The 24,515-nt window shown below is 35.2% G+C and overlaps 1 protein-coding gene across 1 annotated transcript in view; it reads left to right on the top strand.

Moving 5' to 3' along the window:
• The window catches only part of Chuk (conserved helix-loop-helix ubiquitous kinase), a gene marked incomplete in the record, with an annotated part of 36,041 nt that extends 11,526 nt beyond the window's left edge, over positions 1-24,515 (top strand). Inside the window, 13 exon segments of the mRNA XM_005407721.2 lie at positions 692-827; positions 3,203-3,397; positions 4,585-4,687; positions 7,467-7,590; positions 8,194-8,345; positions 10,276-10,337; positions 11,203-11,312; positions 12,084-12,133; positions 18,642-18,738; positions 19,028-19,175; positions 19,730-19,863; positions 22,077-22,176; positions 23,309-24,515. Of these exon segments, the coding sequence (XP_005407778.2) occupies positions 692-827; positions 3,203-3,397; positions 4,585-4,687; positions 7,467-7,590; positions 8,194-8,345; positions 10,276-10,337; positions 11,203-11,312; positions 12,084-12,133; positions 18,642-18,738; positions 19,028-19,175; positions 19,730-19,863; positions 22,077-22,176; positions 23,309-23,338 (1,441 nt within the window).

Here is a 24,515-nt window from a genome sequence, read left to right as displayed (position 1 = left end):
TTTTGGTTTTTTTCTCCGGTACCGGGAACCGAACTCACAACCTCGCGCTTGCCAGGCAGGCGCTTTTGCCGCTGAGCTAAATCCTCAGCCCCTCAGTACAACTTTCTGTAATGGTGGAAATATTCTGTTATCTACATTGATCACACAAAGTTTATTGAGATTTTTTTAACATTTGAAAAGTGTTCAGAGGGGCTGGGAGCTTAGTTCACTGATAGAACATTGCCTACATATGCCTAAATTGCTTAGAACAAGTCCCAGCACTGCCAAAAAAATCAAAACAAAACAAAAAACAGGAACTAGCTGATGTGACTAAGGAATTGCATTTTAAATAAATAGTAAATGTAAACATTGTCACTAGTGACTATCATATTAGACAGTATAGATATTGATGGAATCAAGAACCATTGCTGTTCAGGGGATTGGCTTAGATGAACAGGTTCCCTGAAAAACGGGATTAGACTTACCTTTTGGAGCTGCCATTGTTAAATTTGCATATGTGGGCTTTGGGCCTATTTTCTTATGGAAGAAAGTGTTTGTCTTCTAGCATTTCATGAACAATCCTAAAGTAAGATATAAAATAGTACAGATAAGTGATAGGAAAAGAAATGGCCAGCCTATAAAATTGTGTTTTAAATAACACTAAAGGAAAATTGAAACATAACCATATTCACTATTTTTATACATTTTCTAGTTTGATAGTAGAGCCTATGGAAAACTGGCTACAGTTGATGCTGAATTGGGACCCACAGCAGAGAGGGGGACCTGTTGACCTTACTTTAAAGCAACCAAGATGTTTTGTATTAATGGATCACATCCTGAATTTGAAGGTTAGTTTCAATGAAGTATATTTCTTAAGACCTATATTGAAGTTAACAAGTTTACTTGAAAACTGAACATAAGTGTATTTTACTAATCTTTTCATGGTATTTATTTGAAAAAGAAAATTACATTCTTAGAGCTGATGTTTTTCTATTTCTTTTTTCAGGGGGAGGGTATCTGGAATAGAACTCAGGACCTTGCACTTGCCAGGCAGGCACTGTGCCCCTCAGCTATATCCCTGGCCCAATTTTTCTATTTCAGTTTGCTTCTAAGTGGCCTTTTTGATTATTCCTTTGAAGCATCTTTTATCTTTTTCTTCCCTTGTTGGTACCATTAATGCTTTGTTCATTTAGTTTTGTTTTTTTTAAGAGTAGGAAGAATTTATTGAGAGAAAGCAAGCTTCTGTCTGAGAGGGACAGAAAGAAGCTTGGAAAGTGGGTTGCCCATCAACCCCACTTCTCAAGGGTCTTTTATTGAGCAAAGATGTGAGGTGAGGTGAGGTGAGGTAGGCTTAAAGTGCGACAGAACTATATCCAGTAAGATTACAATGATAGTTGCTTAGGTAATATTGATTTAATGGCAAATCATAGGATGAGTATGAGGTCAGGCAAAACTGTGGTCAGCCAGTAAGTGTACAACAAGTATAGTCACTTGGCTAACCTTCCTGTATTTTCAATTTAAATTTATCATCATTTTAATAAAATTATATGAGATAAAGCATGACCAATTATTAGCAATGGGCAAAGACATAACATCATAAAAACTTTGATTATCTAAGTGAGTCACAATCTGGGATCTGTGAAACAAAACAAACTATTACCTCCATCCAATTATTTCAGTGGAAGACCTCCAGATGATATAGGGAAATGAAACTCTCAAACTGTTAGATGACTAAAACGCTGAGTTCATGTTCTCTAAAACTGAGAAATGAATTCTAGGAACAATGGAGGTTAAGAGTAGAAGAATTTATTGAGAGAAAGAAAGCTTCTGTCTGAGAGGAAGAGAGAGGGCCTGGAGAGTGGGTTGCCCCTCATTTAGGTTTAATCATACTAGATTTAGTTTAGTGAGAAAGATTCTTACCTACGTTTCGTATCTCTGTACTTACTGTCCATCCTGTATTCTCTGCAACATGAACTGCCCTTTCTCATCTTCTGAGATTAGAAGAGATCAGGCATATTCTGGGTGATATGACTATAGATTGCTCTTCATCTTCTGAAAATGCTTTTTGTTGTTGTTCTTCTGTTCAGGAAATTAACAAAGGTTGTTGGAGAGGTTGGGAGGTTTTGTTTGTTTTGCTCATTAAGTCCCATTTAAACTGACCTACTTGTCTGGTTGGCTTTTTTATGCTTTTTAATGCAGGTCCACCAACCAAATACATGCCTTATACCTATTTCTCTTAACTATTATCTCACTCAAGTTTTTTACTGCTCCTCATGCCATCAAACCCTTTATCTATTTTTGTGCTTTGATGGATGTTGTGTTTCTGCCCAGAATGATCCCCATCTCTGTACATCTAGTTGACCACTCTGGCATATCTTCAGCTTGCTTTTTCTTTACATGTTGTCTGCCATACATATGTCATTCGTATTTTGTAATTCTGTAATTGTTTGTCACCTGCCATTATGCCTCTCCACTCTGTGTCTGTCCTTTTGGGCAGAGCTTCACTTACTCAGTCTCGCACTGACTTGACCTGTATTAGGCTACTTCCACTGAAGCTTTAGGTGAGAGTAATAAGAATGTTTTCTTATGTACCTTTTAAGGTTTTAGGCAGGTCACTGCTTTGTGATTTGATTGCTTTTGAAAATAACAATATATTTTTTCCATAGAATTAGAGGTTGACTCTTCTACTACCTGATTTTTTCTTGAGGCAACATGAGGTAGTCAGGAGTTCAGATTCAAGCTCTACCAGTTATCAGCTGTGTGCTCCCTAACAAATTCTTTGACTTCCTAGAGCCCTGGTTCTTCCCTCTGCTAAAATGGAGATTAGAAAGTCTAATTAATGGAAATGTTTTGTTAAAGCACTTATCTCTATAGTTGGTATCTGTCAGGTACTTCATATCTGGGAATATTTTGTTCTAGTTCCATAATGCTGTTACTCAAAATAAATACTGCAGATGTTTTTTCAAACTGGAATTTTTATTTCTTGATTATGTGCATCCCTAAAACTTCGAAATTTTGTTTTTTGGAACTAATATCTGTTGTACTAGGAAAGTAAACTGTTCTTCAGTTTTCAAAATGTTATTTTATAATTATAGGAGATCTCACTTTGGAGAATGAGTGTGTAGAAGTTATGCCTTCTGCTGATATTCTGCTTTCAGTATCTTGCACTGAATTGGTATGTAGCAAAATGATCAATAAATTTATCTTTTTCTTATTCATATAGATAGTACACATCCTAAATATGACTTCTGCAAAGATAATTTCTTTTCTGTTACCACCTGATGAAAGTCTTCATTCACTGCAGTCTCGTATTGAGCGTGAAACTGGAATAAATACTGGTTCTCAAGAACTTCTTTCAGAGACAGGAATTTCTCTGGATCCTCGGAAACCAGCATCTCAATGTGTTCTAGATGGAGTTGTAAGAAGTCTTTTTTGTTTTTTAATTGATGTAATATTTGTACTTATTTATGGAGCACAGTATTATAATTCAGTACATATTGCAAGGTGCAATGATCAAGTCAGGGTTACTAACATTTCCATTTCCTCAAATATTATTATCTTTATATATTAAGAACTTTCAAACTTCCTCTACTTTAGTTACTTTGAAGTGTATGAATAATTGCTGTACACTACAATTACCCTACTGGACTATATAAAAAAGGTTTTAAGAGAGTTCCATTATACCTAGACTCTGAGGGGCTGGGGATTTAGCTCAGCAACACAGCACCTGCCTAGCAAGCACAAGGTCCTGAGTTCAATTCCCAGTACCAGAAAAAAAACAAAAACAAAAAAACAAACAAACAAACTTAGAATCTGATAACAAATCTGTATAGAGTTGTTGTATGCCCTGCATTTTTTGATACATATGTGGAATTCCCCTGGGAGTGGTTTACATCTTATAATAATTCTTTTAGTTTTTGCTTCAATGACTTTATCGTTGCTTTGCAGGTTAAACAAGATAGAAGTAGCACGTTTGTTGTTTTGAACTTTGTAAGACTTTTTCTTTGATACCAGTTCTATCCCACTTTCTTTTCCCTCTTGTAATTGAAGCCTAGAACCTTGAAACTAGAGTAGCAGTTTCATTTGTCCTGTCACAAGATAAGTATGATTGTGGTCATGACTTGTATTTTCTATTTTTTTGTTTGTGACAGAGGCGGCATATTTTACGTACGTGATTCACATATGCCAAGTATACAGTTCTGTGGATTTTTAAAAATTTAAGTCAGTTTAAAAATATTTCCATATCAATAAGATCTGTAATGTCTATTAACTGTTAATCTCCCTCTTCCCACCCTGTGCAACCACTAATCTTTCTGTCTTCGTGGATTTGCCTTTTGGGAACATTCACACAATGGAATCCTATAATATGTAGCATCTTATGTCTAATTTTTTTCATTAAGCATCATATTTTCATTTTTCACTTTAGCCCTTATGGTTTTTTCTCTGCAATGAAAATTTAGACCCTAAATCTTTGCAGTGTCTGTTAATGCACATTGACTTTGTTCATTTGTGTTTCATAGTAGGACATCTGGTGGTTAAATATTTAGAAAACCTAGAGTTTTTAAGAATCTTTGAGCAGAATTTGAATTATTTGTTTCTTTTCAGAGAGGCTGTGATAGCTATATGGTTTATTTGTTTGATAAAAGCAAGACTGTATATGAAGGACCATTTGCTTCTAGAAGTTTGTCTGATTGTGTAAATTATATTGGTAAGTATAGTTGTCCATTTATTGATGAACTTTAATTTTGAAATAGGTAATTTTGTCTCAACATGATTAGTAGAAATGATCTTTTGGTGTTTTTATTCTGTTTCTCTTATACTTAAGATTTCTATATATGGTAAAAAATGGATTCATGTATTTTGGAAGGTAAAAGCACAGATTTTAAGCCACCACCAGATTCCTTACTTAGAAGGAGGTACCACAAGTACCTTCCTAAGGTTAGGTCTCTCAAATATAACAAAATAAAACGCCACTCTTAATAAGCCTATATTTTCATTGTTTTTTCATTATCTATGAGTGTTTAAAAACTTATTTCCTGGTTTTGTTTTTGTTTTTTGCTTTTTCTGGTTCTGAAAAGTGAACTCAGGGCCTTGTTCATACTGGTCAAACACTCTACCACTGAGCCCTATCCCCAGCCCTCAAATATTTGTTTTATTTTACAAATACTGCTTGATATTCAAATGTTTTGTCCTATGAAGATTATTCTTTTCTTTAGAAGTTTTTGTTCAATTTACATCTATCCAAACTAAAATTGGGCACAGAATTATAAAATCAAGAACAAAATTGGGCATGGGCTAAAATATGTGTATTCTTTCTGGAGGTATTGCTTATATGTAATGAAATGCACAGATGGATATGTTCAGTGTTTTGTTTTTTTTTTTGTGGGGACCAAACACCCAAGGCCTTCTCATTGAATTACATTCCCATCCCTCCCGTCCCCTTTTATTTTAAGATAGGATCTCACTAAGTTTCTAAGTTGCCCAGGCTGAGCTTGAACTTGCAATTCTTCTGTCTCAGCTTCCCGAGTGCTGGGATTATAGACATGTACTATGTGTGCCTAAATTTGGTAATTTTTGACATGTATATACCTGTAAAATCATACCACAATCAAGATACAAGGGGCCAGGGATATAGCTCAGTGGCAAAGTGCCTGCTTGGCAAGCATGTGGTCGTGAGTTCGATTCCTGTACAAAAAAAAAAAAAGATACAAAAAATTTCTTTTTCCTCAGAAAGTTCTTTCATGTCTTTTTTAAGTCACCTGCTCTCCTCACTACCTACCACCCTGATTTTGTTTAACTCTTTAAGACTTTTTAAAGGCTAGGCATGAAAGCAGGTGCCTATAATCCCAGCACCTAGGAGGCTGAGGCAGGAGGATTGCTGTAAGTATAAGGACAGCCTGGGCTACATGTGCGTTAAAGCCCAGCCTGAACTTCATAGCAAGAGCCTGTCTCAAAAAAACAAAAACACAAACTAGTAGAAGTTTTAAAATACCTTTTTAGATTTACAGAAAAACTAAGCAGATAGTATAGAGTTCTTATGTAACTTCTCCCTCACACACATTTCCCCTTTTATTAATGTATTAGTCCAGTACATTTGTTATAATTCATGAACATGTTACTAACTAAATCCATACTTTATTCAGATTTCCTTAGTTTTTAATCTAATATCCTTTTTACTATTCTAAGATCTCATGCAAGATACCACATTACATTTAGTTGCAATGTCTGTTGAAGATTCTATTAGTCGTGGCCGATTCTGAGACTTGGCTTATTTTGATGATGTTGATAGCTTTGAGGAGTACTGGCCAGCTATTCTGTAGTATGCCCCTGTGTTGGAATTTGTCATTTTTTTTCCTTATAGTTTACACTGAGAATTTGGTTTTGTTTTTTGTTTTTGTTTTAATAAGAAAGATCACAGCAGTAAAGTGATATGTTGGTCACATACAAAGTGTATATCATCACCATGATTTATGGCTGTTAGTATTGACCTTGATCACCTAGCTGAAGTAGTGTTTGTCTGGTCCCTATTGTAAAGTTTAAAGTTTAATTCCCTTGTCCCTTTATGTAATAAAACTCTTCAGAAGGAAGTCACTATATAAAAAAAACCACATGTAATGAGTGAGGAGTCATGTTCCCCTCCTTTAGGACAGAGAATCTACATAATTTATTTGGAACTTTTTGCATGGAAGATTTGTCTCATTTCTCCCATTTATTAATTTATTCAGTCACTTATATTAATTTGGACTCATGGATGTTTACTTTGTACTTTGCTTTATAATCCTCATTTACTCTGTTGTTCAAATTGTTCCATCTTTGATTTTTTTTTTTTTTTTTTTGGTACCGGGAATCAAACTCATGATCTCGTGCTTGCTAGGCAGGTGTATGTCGCTGAGCTGTATCCCCAGCCCTCCATCTTTGATCTTTAGAGAGCTCTTTCCATTGATTCCTATCTCTTTTTTACATGTTCCCATCAAGAATGGGAACATACTAACAAGCAGTTACTTTTGTAAAGTCTGGGGTATCTTATTAAACCATCATTTATCCTATCTGCTTTGTTGAAGCTGAGTTGGTGGTCTAGAGGATGATATCTATGATTTAAAAACAGAAAAGACTGGTGGATTGAGGAAGACATAGGAATGATCTGGAAGTTGAAAGAAATAAAGAATTTGGATTAGTAGAGAGAAAAATGTATTCTACATTTGAAGGAAGCAAGAAGAAAAAGATGTAGAAGTTCCATGAGGGTAGTGATTGTTTCATTCATTTTTATGTCCCTTTGTACCTGGAGTAGGGCTTGTGTATTGCAGCTGTTCAGTACATTGAGCTGAATGAAGTGCTAATGAGTAAGCTCCTTTTAACATCCGAGGTAATGTTAAGTTCATTTTAACATCCATTATTTGGGTGGACAGGAAATCACAGAAAGTTACAAATGAACTTCAAAGTCTTTAAAAGTTACTCACTTCTCCTTTTACTCATTTTCGTGCCTGTAGTACAAGACAGCAAAATACAGCTTCCAATTGTACAGCTACGTAAAGTATGGGCTGAAGCAGTACACTATGTGTCTGGGCTAAAAGAAGACTACAGCAGGCTCTTTCAGGGACAAAGAGCAGCAATGTGAGTGGATTATATTCTTTATAAGCACAGTGTCATGTTCATTGTATACTCTTGCCAGTTTTCCTTAATCAGTATTGCATGCAATACTAAAATAGTGGGCCAGTTTAAAATGTAATATTCTTATCAGACTTGTAGATTTCTTATAAATAGTTAAAACCATACATTGCTTGAAAGTAGTAGTTCCTAAATGATCATAGTATGAGAACATTGTTTATCACAGAATATCTCAAGCTGGAAGTCTTTAGAGACCAGATTCTAGAGAGCAGCTATTTTTCATAGATTAATCATAGAAACTTAGGTTTTGGGCTTCTAGAACCTTATGTTTTAAAATTTTTATTCAGTGGGTTTTTTTTTTTATTTGTTCCTGGGTTTGTTTGTTTTTTTTGTTTTGTTTTGTTTTGTTTTTGGTTTTTTTTGAGACAGGATCTTGCTGTACAGTTCAGGCTGGCCTTGAACTTGTATGTAACCCAGGCTGGCCTCAAAAAACAGTGTTCTTCCTGCCTCAGTCTCCTGAGTGCTGGGATTATAGCCATGCACCACCACACCAGGCTTATTAAGTGTTTTTGAGTCCTGATAATTTTGTTTTGTTTTGCTATGTCTTAGGTTAAGTCTTCTTAGGTACAATGCCAACTTGACAAAAATGAAGAACACTTTGATATCAGCATCGCAGCAACTGAAAGCTAAATTGGAATTTTTTCACAAAAGCATTCAGCTTGACCTGGAGAGATACAGTGAGCAGATGACTTATGGTATATGTAAGTGTCTGGGTGTGTTTTATTTGTTAGAAATGTCTACTCTTGAAGCCATCAGTTCGTTTGCCTTCTTGACATGGCCACAGTTGTTAGTTTATATTAGAACAAGAAACAGAATAGTTTATGTCATCATAAGCCCTGTGTATTTTGAATGCTAGGTCTTTTTTTTAATCTCTTAATTGAACAACTTTCAAATTTGAATAAAATTATTTAGTTCTTGAAAAGCTAAATTACACAGGAGTGAGAATCAGTGAATTTAAAATCTCATTTTAAAAATAGAAACAAAATCTATACTGGAGTGGCTTCTTGGCCAGTGCTATAGAATAAATGTTTGTTTTCCTCCAACATTGATGTTGAAATGCTGACTCCCAAGATGATATTTGAAGACAGGATTATTAGGGGATGATTAGGTCATGAACATGATGCCTTCATGAGTAAAATTAATACCCTTAGAACAGAGGTCTGAATGAGATTCCCTCGCCCTTTCTGCCATGTGAGGAAACAGTATAAAGTACACCATCTACCAATCCAAAGCAAGCCCTCGCCAGACAGTGAATTTGCCAATGCTCTGATCTTGGATTTTCTAGCTTTCAGAACTGTGTAAAATAAATTTCTGTTTTTTATATGCTACCCAGTCTAGAGTTTTTGTTTTTAATGTAGAGCTCAAGTGGACTGACTTAGTTAGGGAACTGTTGAACTACTTATTTTTCTGGAAATAATCATATAATTCCAAGGTTTTGTTTATTTCTAGACCACATACTATGAATTCTTACTGGGTTTTTTGCACACAGTTTCCACATTTTCATTATTTGACTTCAACTTTGTCTCCCTTCAGAAATACTAAGGAACTGGAACAAAGGTAAAATTTGAGTGAACTCAAAGGATCACCATCAGCATTTTTGATTTGTTTCAGAAAACTAATCATTTTTTTTTTTTTAGGAAAAAAATACTTGTTGTTACTCATCCTCAGAATAAATGGTCCAAAGTGTCCAATAAGATGAATACATTTACTCTCCAGAACAAGGGCTATGGTTGGTTTTTTATTTGTGTTTCTGCATTGTAGGCCTTCTGGTGAATCACAAAACAGTAAAATTATTTCATTAAGTATTTTTGACTTGTCAAAGGTGTTCTATACAATTATTAAAGACTGAGGTATTAAAAAATCACTTGGTCTTTGGCAGTAATATTTTAAGTTGTGGAAGAAGCAAAGAGAAGTGTGTGTATATCCTCTAACATGAGGGAATAAGGTATGTGTCTAGTAATAAATAATAACATAGTAAATAATAATAGTGCACTCTTTGGGCTATCGGATAGAGGAAAAAAGTCTTTTCTTTTTATATCCTTCAATAATGTTTAGGTTTTTAAAACATGATCATATATTACTTTTTAAAAAAAAATTTTTAAAAGAGAAAGCCACCTGTATTGCTTTCTGAGGACTTCTATAACAAAATACCATAAATTAGGTTCTTAAAACAACAGAAATTTATTGTCTTACAGTTCTGGAGGCCAAAGATCCAAAATCAAGGATCCATCTGAAACCTACAGGGAAGGCTCCTTCTTTGGTCTTTCCTAATTTTCCATTGTTTGCCAGCAGTCCTTAGTGTTCCTTGGGGCTTGGAGCTGCAGCACTTCAGCCTGTGCCTCTGTTTTCACATTTCATTCTGTACTTGTGTATCTGTATCTCTGTGTCTCTTCTTAATGGTTAAGGGCCCACCCTTCTCCAGTGTGTGTATATATTTAATTATATCAGTAAAGACCATTTCTAATAAGATGACATTCTAAGATCTTAGAGGTTACGATGTCAACATATATTTGGGGAGGGCGTCACACTTGAAACCACAACATTTTCAGTATTGATACAACAGGAGGTAGGCAGACCAGTAATTTAACCTATTGCTATTTCTGAGATAACTAACTTAGACTTTCGTTTTAGCTTCAGAAAAAATGCTGAAAGCTTGGAAAGAAATGGAAGAAAAGGCCATCCACTATGCTGAGGTAAAATTACTGAGCTTATTCTGAGTGCTTATTAATTCTTGATGTCTCCCATTGACTTTGGGTTTGATAGCTAAGGAATGTCTATAGCATCATCCCTGAATTTCAGACAGGTGTTTAATAGATGCTTTGTATAGAGGAAGGTGTCATAGTGAATTAAAACGAGGGCTTTAGGCAAATACTTAGCCTCACTGAGCTTCAGTTTCCATATTATGTTATAGGGACAATACCTTTTCTTGTAGGGTTATGGAGATTAAATAGGAATCAATAATAAATGCAAGTCCATTATTTTGGTGGCTGCTTTAAGTAAGATAGCTATATATCCTAGTTTACCTAAAACAGTCTCAATTTATCTCTGGTATCTGCAGTATTTCCTTTCACTCTCAAAATTATACTGGTATAGACAATAAATTCTATGAGTCCCATAGGAATAGACAGACTATTGTTAAGTGGGAGGTTTCTCCTTTATCCTGTGCAGCAATCCATGGTTCTGGGTTATTCTCCTTGGGCCAGCCTGAGAAATAGATAGGGCAGTTGGTGCTGAGATGCAAGTAATACCACTGGTTTTGGTGCCCTTGTATTTTTGTCTTGTTGGTGATATTTCTACACACATTTTACTTCTCCAGAAAAGCAAAAGCAAAGCTAGTAGTGTATTATTGTCAGGAGAGAAAAGAGAGTAGTGTAGGAATAACTATGTTCTTGTGTGACAGGTTCTCCGAATCTAAAGGATACAGAGGCCTTAATAAAATTAGTGTTTCATGTTAAATTAGTTCTCCTACAGCAGACCATTCTCTATCCTTAATGTCTGAGTTTTGCTTGGTATAACGTGGTAAGCTGTCATTTTCTTTGTGTTTTCATCATTCTTTAGGTTGGTGTCATTGGATACCTTGAAGATCAAATTATGTCTTTGCACACTGAAATCATGGAGCTACAGAAGAGCCCCTATGGAAGACGCCAAGGAGATCTGATGGAATCTCTGTAAGGCTGTTTTTATTTTTTGTAGCATTGTTCTTTCTGTTTATATTTAGCAAGTGAAACCTCTGTGTGGTTCTTCTTTTTTTTGAGACAAGGTCTCAGGATGTAGTTCTGGCTAGCTTTGAATTCACTGTGTAGTCCAATCTGGCCTCAAATTCATGACAGTTTTTCTGTCTCAGCTTCCTGAGTGCTGGGATTACAGGCATGTGCCACCATAGCCAGCTGTGTGGTTCTTTACTGTAGTTTTCTTTTCCCAAAATATATTCACATCATATTTTTAAAAGAAGCTATTTGTAGTTACAGGACATTCTGGAAATAATCTTTGGATTGACTGTCTTGTTTTTTGAAAAGTATCTTTTTATATGAGTGTTAAGAATTTTATAACTATATCTAAATTGCAAACTATGTCCTTACTGTATTTCTGATCCAAAGTATTGTCTCATAAGTGCCCTAATGGGGTTAACTTCCTATGTGTCTATATTAGAAATCAGAGTTTCTCTCTAATCACAAGCCATAATTTTTGATATGGCTTGTGTTTCTGATGCAAAGGTACTGTATATGTGGTGGGGAACAGAGCAGGTATGATGTATACTAAACTTTGCATTTTAAGATTATGTATTGTCTTTGCTTTTGTTCAGCAAAATGCTCTATAAAATACTGATTAGCAGCTTGTACTTGCTTTAAAAGAGAGAGGGGTCATTATTCAGATAGTTTTATTTATTTCAAGAGTCATTAATTTATCTTCACATAGAAGCATATCTTTTTCTCTTGTAGAGAACAGCGTGCTATTGATCTGTATAAGCAATTAAAGCACAGACCTACGGGTAAGTACTAAGAGATATTTTAGGAAACTCAGTAGCTGAAAATTTGGGGAAATTTTACATTTTAGATATCTTAAAGGCTGCAAAGTAAATTCCTGTTTTGGTATTGTCTTTTGGTATTGTCATTAAGACACCTAAAGTATAACAGCTTTAACTTCGTGAGAATTTAAGAGATTAGCAAGGGAAAGTAATAACAAAATACAGGTAGAAAAATTTTAAACATGGAAGTCAAAAGAAGGAATGGAAAAAAGATAAAAGGAACTCAAGAAGAGGCAGAGGATGCAGAAAGATAGGAAAAATGCTTAAGATTAGGGAGGTTGGAATGAATTTGATGCAGTGGGTTCAGGTGTGGAGTGGTGGGAAAAGGCATATGTTCTAGGTGAAAGCACTGTATCTTGAAAATTATTATCGGTACTGGTCCCTGATTGCTTCTATTGTTGGCGAAACAATTCCTGGTGAATGTCTGCTAAATGCAGAGCATGTTCTGCTGGAAAGAGCACTTGTTGGGAATCAAAACGCTTGAACTATAGATCAGATAATTTGCTGTGGGTACTTGACTGACCAGTTGATCTTGGCAAATTTCCCTGTATCTCATTTCTCTTCTTTAGAAAATGATACTGAAACATCTTTCCTAACTCAGTTAATATGTTATGGCAGTGTATGTGAGATGGTGTTTATGAAAATGCTTTGAAAACTGTAAGGTGTTATATAACTAAAAGATACTGTTATTTGGTTAAACTTTTTTGCTTTAAAGGGTTGCAGAAGTAAAATGAATTTTATGCCCTAGAATGCAATTTACTTAAATTGTTAAAAAATAAAAAAGCATTTTATGCTTTAAAATTTAAAAGCACATAACAGCATGTGTGAATTAGTAGACATATGACATGGCACTTTAAAACAACATAATTTTCTCATATATTTTTTTTTATTGCAGTGGAATTCATTTTTATTTTTGTAAACATTTATGAAGCACATGTAAATAAATACCTAACTTTGTAGGTATGGGATAGTTAGAGGTGGTTTTCTGAAGGAAGTGAGTCTTGTTTGAGCACGTGGCAGGGTCATGGAGTATAGTTTCAGGAGAGAGACATAACTGGGTTATATAGTACCTGGTATGTCATAGTAGAAGGTTTGGGTTTCATTGCAAGAGAAATGCCAAAAAAGTTTCTATCAGGAGTGGCATGAGCAGATTAGCATTTTAGAAATACTGCTGTGGTGGCACTATGGATAATGGATTAAATTGGGACTAGGCCGTAAGAGCTGTATTCATTATAAGGTTATTAGAATAGTTGTAGCTCAGTTTGGGGTAGGCTATAAACTAAAGCAGAGAGCCTGAACTCTGGCAGTGAGGTAAAGAGGAGGGAAAAGGCAAGAGAGAGATTTGGAAAGTACATCTTTTAATGTTGAGTGATAGATTGAATATGCTTAGGTGGGGAGTCATAGATACCTCCCAAATTTCTGGCTAGGGCAGCTGGTTACCTGAAAGGACCAGGCAAGTATAGGAAGGATAACAGACCTTATGGGAAAAGAATATGAGTTCAGTTTTGTACATGTTGGTATAAAAGAGTTAATGGGACATTCAAATGGACATGTCTAATTGTGTGTGTGTATGTGTGTGTGTGTGGTTGCTTTCATATATTATGTCAGTTAATATGAAAACATATAGAGAGAGGTCTGGGCTCGATATTTAGATATTGGTTGAAAAATCAGCCATAAAAGTGAAGAGATGATCTTGAAAAAGCAGGTTGAATAAGCCAAGGTTGGAATCCTAGGGAATATTAACTTATATACAACTTGAATTACAGTGAGTAGACTGCAAAAAAGATTGAGAGATGGCCAGAATATGAAGAAAAAATTATATGATAGAAATGGGATAGTTTAATGGAAAAGGTGCTCAGAAGGTGAAATCCTGCAGAGATACCGATAATGATATCAACATTAGTGAAAATATTCATTGTACTTAACAATGTGCACATTATTACAATCTTTTAGGAACAGAAATGAGATTGCAATAGGCTGATCAGGACCTGGGAGGAAATGGAGAAGTTAAGTCTAAGCGAAGAGTTCTCAAAAGTTGATACAAACCACCGAGGACCTCAAACTTTTTCAGTTTTTGAGACCCAAGAGTCTGTAGTTTGGCTGATCTTTGAAATCAGAGGCCAGATAACTAGCAATATGTAATTATTAAAGTGGTCTTCTTTGGAACAACTATTACACTTCATTATATAGTAGAAATGTTTATCACATAGAGTATTAAAAAGACATATATTCATGGGTTAATATATATATATGGGGTGGGTAGTACTGGAGATAGAAACCGCGAGTACTCTCACCACTGAGTTATGTCCCTAGCCCTGCACCTTTTGAGATAGAGTTCCACTATGTAGCTCAGGCTGGCCTTCAACTTACGATGTAGCTGCAAGTTTTTGGTAAAGTGAGGGTAATAAAAACAGCCATTCACGGGACTGCTGTGAAGGTTAAATGGAGAAATTATAACCTGGTAGTAGTATGCTGGTAGTAGTAAATTTTAGTAACAAAATTTTTTTAATTTTAAAGTGAAGAAAAATAAAATTTCAAAACAAGATAATAGGAGGGTAACAATGGTTAATACATTATATATTGTTATCTTTAAATTAGTTACTCAGAGTACAACAGATTGGCATTTAAGTGTCTGAACAATATTAGCACAAATCTTTCTTTTTAATGAACTAGAAGAAATTAGTAGCATAACTATCTTAACTATCTTTTATATATATATTTTTTTCTTTTCCCTTCTTTTCTCTATTCCGCAATCCCAGTTTCTCTTTCCTTTTGAAATTTCTTCCCATTTTACAATATCTATTGTACATTTTGGATCTTATTTACTCTTTCAGCTTCTCACAGTAGGGAGACAATACAGTGCTTGAACATGTACATCTGGTTTATTTAACTTACGTGTATGATCTCGAGTTGCATCTGTTTACCTATAAAAGTCTCCAGTTTATCCTTCTTTATGGTTAAGTAGAACTCCACTGTATAAAAATACCACATCTTTTTATCCATTCCTCGGTTGATGGGCATTTGAGCTGTTTCCAAGATCTAGCTATTACAGATTGTGCCACTGTAAACATGGGTGCACATATATTGCTGTGGTATGATGTTTTTAATTCTTTTGGGAAAATACCCAAAAGTGGAATAGTTGGATCAAATGAGACCTCCAATCCTAGTTTTTTGAGGAATCTCTACACTGATTTCCACAGTGATCACACCAGTCTACACTCTCACCAACAGTAAAGAAGGGTTTCTTTTTCCCCACAGCCTCTCCAGCATTTGTTGTTGTTTGATTTCTTGATAATAGCCATTCTTTCCCAGGTTAGATAAATTCCCAGTGTTGCTTTAATTTGCATCTCTCAAATGACCAGTAATGTTGAACATTTTTTCATATGTTTATTTGCTGTTTGTATTTCTTCATCTGAGAAGTGTGTGTTCATCTCAGATGCCCATTTTTGGCTTGGGTCTTTAAATTTGGGAGGTCTGATTTTTTGTTGTTGTTGTTCTTTATATGTTCTTAACAGTAATCCTTTGTCTGAGGAACAGACGGCAAACAGTTTTTGCCATTGTAGGTTGTCTCTTCACTTTGTTGCTGGTTTCTCTTGCTTTGCAAAAGCTTTTTAACAAGATGAGATCCCAGTTGTTGATTCTTTGTTATAGTTCCTGCGTGGTCGGGGTTTTGTTCATAAAGTCTTTACCTACACCAATGTCTTCAAGAGTTTCACTTATTCTATCATCCAGCAGATTTCATGTTTCTGTTTTAATATTTAGATCTTTGATCCATTTTGAATTTAGTTTAGTGCATGGTGAAAGATATAGGTCTATATTTAATATTCAGCATGTGCAGAGCCAGTTTTTCCAGCACCATTTATTAAAGAAGCTATCTTTCTTCCAGTGAATGTGTTTGGCACCTTTGTCAGAGATAAGATGCCTGACTATGGAGTTGTTTCTGCATCTTTAATCTGTTCCATTGATCTTTAGGGTTTTTTTTATATATATAATGCCTTCTTGTTTTTATCACAGTAGCTTTGTGATATAATTTCAAGTCAAGGCTTGTAAAGCCCCCTGCCTTACCTTTGTTGCCCAAAATTGTCTTTGCTGCTCTAGGTCTCTTCTGGTTTCAAATGAATTTTAAGATTGTTTTCTCTAATTCTGTGAGATATGCTATTGAAATCTTGATCAGAATTGTATTAAATCTGTGTAATGCCATTTTTACTATATTGGTTCTTCCTACACAAGAGCAAGGGATATCTTTCTACTTTGCGAGATCTCCTTTTGTCTGCTTTTTCAAAATATTGAAGTTTTCAATGTTGAGGTCTTTTATATTCTTCATTACATTGATTCCTAGGTATTTCATTTTTTTTGAATGCTACTGTGAGAAGTGTTTCCCTAATTTCTCTCTCAGTGAGTTTGTTTCATGTACAGGAAGCCTATTGATTTTTGAATGTTGACTTTGTATCCAGCTATGCTACTGAATTTGCTTATTAAATCTAGCAGTTTTTTAGTGGAGTTTTTGGGGTCTTCTGTGTAGAGTATCATGGCATCTGTAAATAACGATAATTTAACTTTTTCCTTTTCTTTCATTATTCCTTTTATTTCCTTCTCTTGTCTCATTGCTCTGGCTAAAGTTTCTAGGACTTTGTTGAATAAGTGTGAAGACAGTGGACTTGTTCCTGATTTTAGAGAGAAAGTTTTCAGTTTTTGTCCATTTTAGTATAATGTTGGCTTTTGGTTTGTCATAGATGGCTTTTATAAGATTGAGATAAAGACATCTGTTCCAGTTTTCTGTAGGGTTTTTCTCGTGAATGGGTGCTGGACTTTGTCAAAAGCTTTTTCTGCACCTATTGAGATGATCATATGATTTTTGTCCTTGGCTCTGTTAATACAGTATATTACATTTATTGATTTCTGTATTTTGAACCATCCGTACATCCCTGGGATGAATCCTACTTGGTCATGGTTTATAATCTTGATGGTTTGCTGCATAACAGAATTATTTTTGCATTCTGGCTTAATTATTGTCCAAGGAAAATACCAGTATGATGTATGCACAATTTTCTGGACTATAACAATTAATTCTGGTAATTGTTAAAAGCTGAGAAAGCATATCTTGTAAACTGTTCGACTCACTGTGACTGTCAACCGTCCCCTTTGAGGACATCTGTCAGCTTCCACTTGGCATTAGGATATACTCTCAGGATGTCCACAGGTTCCTTTATTAGTGCATCAGATTTAGTTTGAATTAGTTAGCTTTTTTCAAAAATTTTTGTGGGCCATAAACAGATAAACATTAAGTTCCAAACAACCTAGTTTGGGCAAGCACCTCCTCCGAGACAGTGAAAGTTGTTTTTTGTGTTTGTTTGTGACAGAGTCTCACTATGTAGCCCAGGTTGGCCTTGAACTTGCAGTGATCCTTCTCAGGCAGTGAAAGTTTGATAGCTTGTCCTGCTGTTTCTAAATAAGTAGTGTTAATCATATGAGCAAAATTGGTGTCTGGGATGGGGCTACATATTTCTGTGGGCATAGATTGATAGGATTAAAGATAGGCAAGATTGCTGTTCTAAGCACAGACAACTGGTTTTTGAAAATACAGTGATATGTGTGTGTGTGCGTGCATGTGTATGTGTGTATCCATTACATATACATACATATATGTGTACATTTACATATATGTACACATACACGAGGTGCAGTTGAAAAATAGGGTGTTTCGACTTAAGATATTATTATAGTAAAAGACACATTGCCATTAATCCCCCTCAAAATGCTCCCCCTTGCCTCAAACACACTTAACCAATCATCCTTGCCATTTTCTGAAGCAGATCTGAAAGTCCTCTTTCATATCTTTCACTGTCATGGGTGCCTAGATATCCTCAGTCAGTTCAAGACACTGGACTCTGGGGAAGAACACAATGCCAGATCTGGTGAATAAGGATGAAGACACACCGTAATGTTTTTACAAGCCTTTCCTTCTGTTTCATGGCACTCAGCAACAACATTCACTGTATTTTCATCCCACCTTCTAAAGATGTCCACCAAAGAGAACTTCCAAAAGTGCTTCAGAAACTGGCAAAAATAATGGGATAAATGTGTTCGAAGCAAGGGGCAGTATTTTGAGAGGGATTAATGGAAGTGTGTCTTTTACTGTGATAAATTTCTAAAATTTAAATATATATTTTTATCACTTTATCATTTAAATATATTTTATCACTTGCACATCTGTATATATATTATATATTATATATATTATACATAAATGCATATAACTTTGTTTATTGATATATGATTGACCATTGCACTGTATCCTTAGACTTTAAAGTTTATTTACAAGTAATCTTGAAATTTTGATCCAGTTTATAATTTAAATGGAGATGTTTATTAGCCTTTTTTCAAACTTTTAAGTTTTTGAGGAATCTTTTGTTTGGAGACTGATATGTTCTGCAAAAGAGAGGTTGTACTCATTGATTAAAGTACTTTATAGATCACTCCTACAGTGACAGCACAGAGATGGTGAAGATCATTGTGCATACTGTTCAGAGTCAAGATCGTGTTCTCAAGGAGCTGTTTGGCCATCTAAGGTAGAAAATTGTTTTATTTCCTCCTAAAAAACTTAAGTTTTTTTCAGAGTACAACCTCTTTTGGTGAGTATTCTAGACCTAAGAAGAATTCTAGCAGTATCTTGAGTAGCTTGGCCATAACTACATGTATACTGCATGCATTTATATTATCTGTTTGTGTACACTACTTTGGATATCAGTCATTAAATATAATGCTCACTGTAGTTCATTTGCCTAGCTGGGTTTTGGGAGTATGGTGTATAATCTTGATGGATATAACATGTATGTGATGCAAATTTAATCTCTCCAGCAAGCTTTTGGGCTGTAAGCAGAAGATTATTGACCTACTCCCCAAGGTAGAAGTGGCCCTCAGTAACATCAGAGAAGCTGACAATACTGTCATGTTCATGCAGGGAAAGAGGCAGAAAGAAATATGGCATCTCCTTAAAATTGCCTGTGTAAGTATTTACTAATGAATTATTTAGTATGATATTGACTTGCTGTTATTATCTGCAAAAGGGATTTTTATCAGCATGAGCTCTTTCTTGAAGATGTGTATTTTATATTAGGTTGATGCTCATGTTCTTTGCTTGGTATCTGCCTAACAGTAAAAATGCAGGACTTTTGCACTATAACTCTCCTTTTTCAGTTACTTTGCTTTTATAGTTCTGGCACTGGACCAATATGACCTGGGGAAAGATGGGGGACTAGTTAGTGAAACCAGCCCTGTGTTCAACTGGATTTTTTCCTTTCCCATCCAACTAAAGTGGCTTTAGACTAGCAAATACATTTCAGTCAATGAAGACAGGAACCAAGGACAGGATAGTTAATAATGGTGTATAAAGGTGGGAACAGTTTTGTACAGAAATACTTTATATAGAAATACAGAAATACTTTATATAGAAATACAGAAATACAATAAGGTAGTGATGAAATGTAAATCTTAGGAGTAAGGTAAACTAAATCAATAGAGGTCCTTACCTATAATCTTTTGATTTTGTTTTTCTATCAGACACAGAGTTCTGCCCGGTCACTTGTAGGATCCAGTCTAGAAGGTGCAGTAACTCCTCAGGCATCAGCATGGTTGCCTCCAACTTTAGTAGAACGTGAACATCCTCTGTCATGCGTGGTAACTCCTCAAGATGGGTGGGTTCCTTTGTAACAGTAGATAGTTGTGTTTTCAAAACAGTGGTAGGAATGAGGCAGTAGCATGTAGTGATGGAGGAGGTCTTTAGTGCCTTCACGGTTGAGTCTCAACTTCATAATAATTTTGGACAAGGTACTTGACTTTTTTAATGTGTATGTTTCTCACCTGTAAAATGAGAATTTCTTATAGAATGACTGCAAATTTGATTGGATGATATGTATAACATGTTTAAGAGGTAAATATTCAACAAATGTTACTTATAATTATTAGTTTAGTCCAGGTTCTAAGACTGTTATTGGTGTCTCAGTTTCCTTTACCCAAACTTTATTCCTTCCTTTGCTATTTCTCTATGAGAAATTATGCTGTCTTTTTGCATTTATCATTTTGGAGTCCTTGATTACCCTTTTAATAAATTATTGAGATCTACTGTATAACTTAGTATTTTTAAAATTAGACCTTTTTCAGTGCCTTAAATCAACTTTGCAAATAGTTCAAATTTGAAGTCCTGTATTTTCTTTTATTAGTTCCTACTCTTCTGCTAAAAGCTGAATGACTATCCATCTCTGTTATTTTCTCAGCATAAGATGTGCCGTATCCAGAGCCAGTGGCTCTTTGCTAGCTTGTGTATTGTCACTTTTCTCACAACTCATGGAGACCTCTACAGCACCAGCATTTCCTGGAAGTTCTGCCCATAATTAGTTTTGCAGAAGTGCAGCCATGTTACATCACTGCTCAGGAGGTCATGCAATTGCACATTCTGTACGCTACTTTTATGAGAGAAAAAGCACATGGCAGGAAGGCAAGCTGATATCAGGTATTTGATTTTTTTAAAGAAAGCAAGTTCAGGGTCTGTCTTGGCATCATTATAAATTGGCCCAAAGTAAAGCATCTACAAGTATAGCACAGATTATATAGTGTTAAGAAAATATTCTATTATCAGAGTGAAAAGAAATAAAATTTAATACATTTTTAACCTTTTGCTTTTAGTAAAGGCATTTAGGTTTTTTAGGGGATGTTATGGTTGCAAATGTTACATCTGTAGGTAATTTCCAATTAGAGGTTGTGGTTGTTGGCCAAAGTGCATCTGATAGGTATTTTTATTTTCAGATAGGAATACATTATAAAAGGAAACTGCTTTCAATTAGAACGTACCCATGGTAGGAAAACTGCTTTCAATTATACCATACCCATGGTACTTAACTACCAAGGATTAGACACTGTTAGCCTGAGTTTTTCCACCTGTTAAATAAGAGCTGAATCAGCTTAGTATTAAGCTAGTAGTGGCTGTCATCACTGGCCAAAACTGACTTTGGTAGAAGAGGCCCTGAGGGTTGGTAAATGGTGAGTATAGAGGCCATGTGGAGGGAGAAAACAGGAAGGTGGAAACCACAATTAGGATCTTCCTCAAAAATAAACTTCCAGGGATAGTTCATAGTTCTAGTCAGCTCCCCATCACATGTTCTCTTCTGCTGTTGTTAAGAATCAGCTTGCTTGTTGTCCTTTTCATCACTATTATTTGTTGTTTCCAACCACAGTTTTTCATTCTTCCTGATCTTTGCAGAAGAGATTGTACTTTTGAGTCTCCTCCTCTATATTTGTGTATGTGAATTAAGCACGTTAGTTGGTATTTTTCTACTTGTAGGGAAAAGGAAATATTCCAAAAACAGAGTGGTTTTTCATTGTCCATGCCACAAGAATCTTTTTCCCCCTAACATTTTAAGGGGGAAAATGTTATATGTTAAGTGCTACTTACATTTCAAAGAAAAGTCTGACTGAAGTTATACTAGACTTTTTTTTTCTTGTGATACTGGAGATTGAACATAGAGCTTTGTGCATGCTAGGCAAGGGCTCTATGCCTGAGCTTCATTTTCAGTTCTTTTTGTATTTTGAGACAGGCTCTCTCTAAGTTGCCTGGGCTGGCCTTGACATTTCAACTTTCTGCCTTAGCCTCCCGAGTAGCTAAGACCACATGTGTGTACCACCATGACCCATGTTATAGTGGGCTTATCATTAGAGATAGTCAGAGACAGCAGTGTGGATGAAGTAGGACTCTGCCTCTGGCGGGGAGGAATGAACACTATAGGATTTAGCCACATTGGGTGCTGGGTTGCAGCAAGGACATCGATCATCCTTATTTAGAAGACCAGAAGGTAGAGAAAATTTATATGTTCCTTTGCTGAGTTTGAAAATGCTTTGTTCTTTTATCCTACAGGGAGAGTTTAGCTCAAATGATAGAAGAAAATTTGAACTGTCTTGGCCGTTTAAGTACTATTATTCGTGAAGCAAATGAGGAACAGGGCAGTAGCATGATGGTAAGTTTTGTGTGGATGTGGGTATGTGTTTTAGGTATGTTGGGTGCAAAAGATTTAACTTTCTGTGCTGCCTTTATTTGGCATTCTGGATACATGTAGGTAATAAGAGTACTTAGAGGAAAGAACATTTGAAGAAATGTCCTCAGCCTCAAATCCCCACCTTCTTTTACTCAGGGATATGCTAAGGTTACATTTTAAATAAAAATTGACGGTACCATTTTTAGTCAGATTAAGTTTTCCTTGCAGTGTAAGCATTGAAATTGAGTAATTTGTACCATTTTGCTTCAGCGATTTTCTGCAGTAGGACTGACCTCGTACAATAACTCAACTGCAGTACCTGCTTCATATAAATGAATTTTCTTAATATATTTATAATTTGTAAAAGTGTTCATATTATTGTGTGATTACTATGAACTATTGATTTGTCAGAACTAGGAAAAACTACACTAAAATGTGTACTGAATTAATGAATACTACATTTAATCTCAGTGTCAACTCTGTATTTCTTTTTTTTTTTTTTTTTTTTTTTTTTTTTGGTTTTTCTCCGGTACCGGGAACCGAACTCACGACCTTGCACTTGCCAGGCAGGCGCTTTTGCCGCTGAGCTAAATCCCCAGCCCCTTGTATTTCTACTTTAAGAATAATTATTTACTTCAAATTTCTATGAAAACTTTGAAGTGCTTTTTGAAATTAGCAGAAAATAAAGTGAGCAAAACTCTCAAATTGTAATTTGTGTATTTTTTATTTTGTTTGTTTGTTTGTTTGTTTGTTTTTTTCCGGTACCGGGAACCGAACTCACGACCTTGCGCTTGCCAGGCAGGCGCTTTGCCGCTGAGCTAAATCCCCAGCCCCCTGTATTTTTTATTTTTCAACTTTAGGTTTTTTGGTTTTTGTTTTGGTGAGACAGGGTTTCACTAGGTAGTTCAGACTGGCCTTGAACTCACTGTATAGCTCAAGGTAGCCTCAGAATCACAGCAGTCCTCTGCCTCAGCTTGCCAAGTGCTGGGATTACAGGTGTGTGCCACTATGCCCAGCTGAATTTCTGATATAAAATGTCCAGATATACAAAAATGAACACCATTTACCACTTATAGTCAACTTCTAATTGTGACTTTTTCATGCCTGGTTTTAGAATCTTGATTGGAGTTGGTTAACTGAATGACTTGCCACTTGTTCACTGTCCTCAAACCTGTGGAAGTTGTTGCTGCAAATGTTGGAAATTTGTTTTTCCTTCATGAAACCATTCTTCACATACCAGTCAATGGAAGAAATGGCTATACTCAGAAACTATGTATGTCTTTACTCTTGATTTTGAGTAATTTTTACCTCCAAACAGATAGGATCTTATGAAAAGTCAGTGGACTTGTTTAAATATTTGTTTAAATATTGCAACTACTGAGGAGCATCACTGTGGCCCATATGTTTTCAGACTTGGTAAAACATTACTTATTTACCTGACTTAAAATACCTTCTAAAGTTTTAACTTTTAGGCATAAAGCCAAACATAGTATTGTATACAGAGAAAAAAAAGTCACTTAAGTAAATGTTGCCTATCTGTGTTTTTACGGAAGAGACTGCCCATAACTGAAATTGTACTTCTTCAAGAATAAATCCTACCTCCTTATGTTGTACTCAGCAGGGCTCTTCCTGGCATCATAAGGAGTTGGCTTAATTCTATTTTATTTTTATGGCACATTTAATGCCCTTCTCACAGAAGGTATTGTGCATCTGTGCCTTCAATTCCAACTGATTGTCGTAAATCATGTGTGCTATATTTGTGTATGTATTTAAGATGTACATTTAATAATATCAAAGAAAAAGATGTCTGTTAATTTATAATGTGTTTGATAGCTTTTGTGTTTTTTCATTTGTAAAAAAGGATCATTTGTTTAAATAGGTTTTTTGTCTTACCATACAAGCTTATAAAGATCTGCATTCCTTTAACTGTTATTGTAATTTCAAAATCCAGGAAGTTATGAAAACAAAGTTTTCATAAGCTTGATGACAAAATTTCTTTATATATCTAAACTGACAATCTGTTTATCCCATTGTGTGTGAATATTCCTTTATTTTGCTGCGTAAATATTAACATGTTTGATTACTGGGGAGGGTGTGCTACCACATTTTTTAAGGATTAATGTAGCATGGTATATGCACCAAATTACCTGTCTAAAAATCTAAAACATTCTAAAACATCTGTCCCCAAAGCTTTCAGATAATGCACTGTGGATCTCTTATCTTTTGTTAAATAATTTAGAAGGTATTATTTGTCTAAAAAATGTGAAATGCTTTTATATTCTAGTTTTTCACTTTATGTATTAAATGATTTTTAAATTATA

This window comes from Chinchilla lanigera, unplaced genomic scaffold, assembly GCF_000276665.1.
Source record: "Chinchilla lanigera isolate Chin_1 unplaced genomic scaffold, ChiLan1.0 scaffold00106, whole genome shotgun sequence".
Classification (NCBI taxonomy): Eukaryota; Metazoa; Chordata; class Mammalia; order Rodentia; family Chinchillidae; genus Chinchilla; species Chinchilla lanigera.
This window is presented reverse-complemented; position numbering and strand designations above follow the sequence as displayed.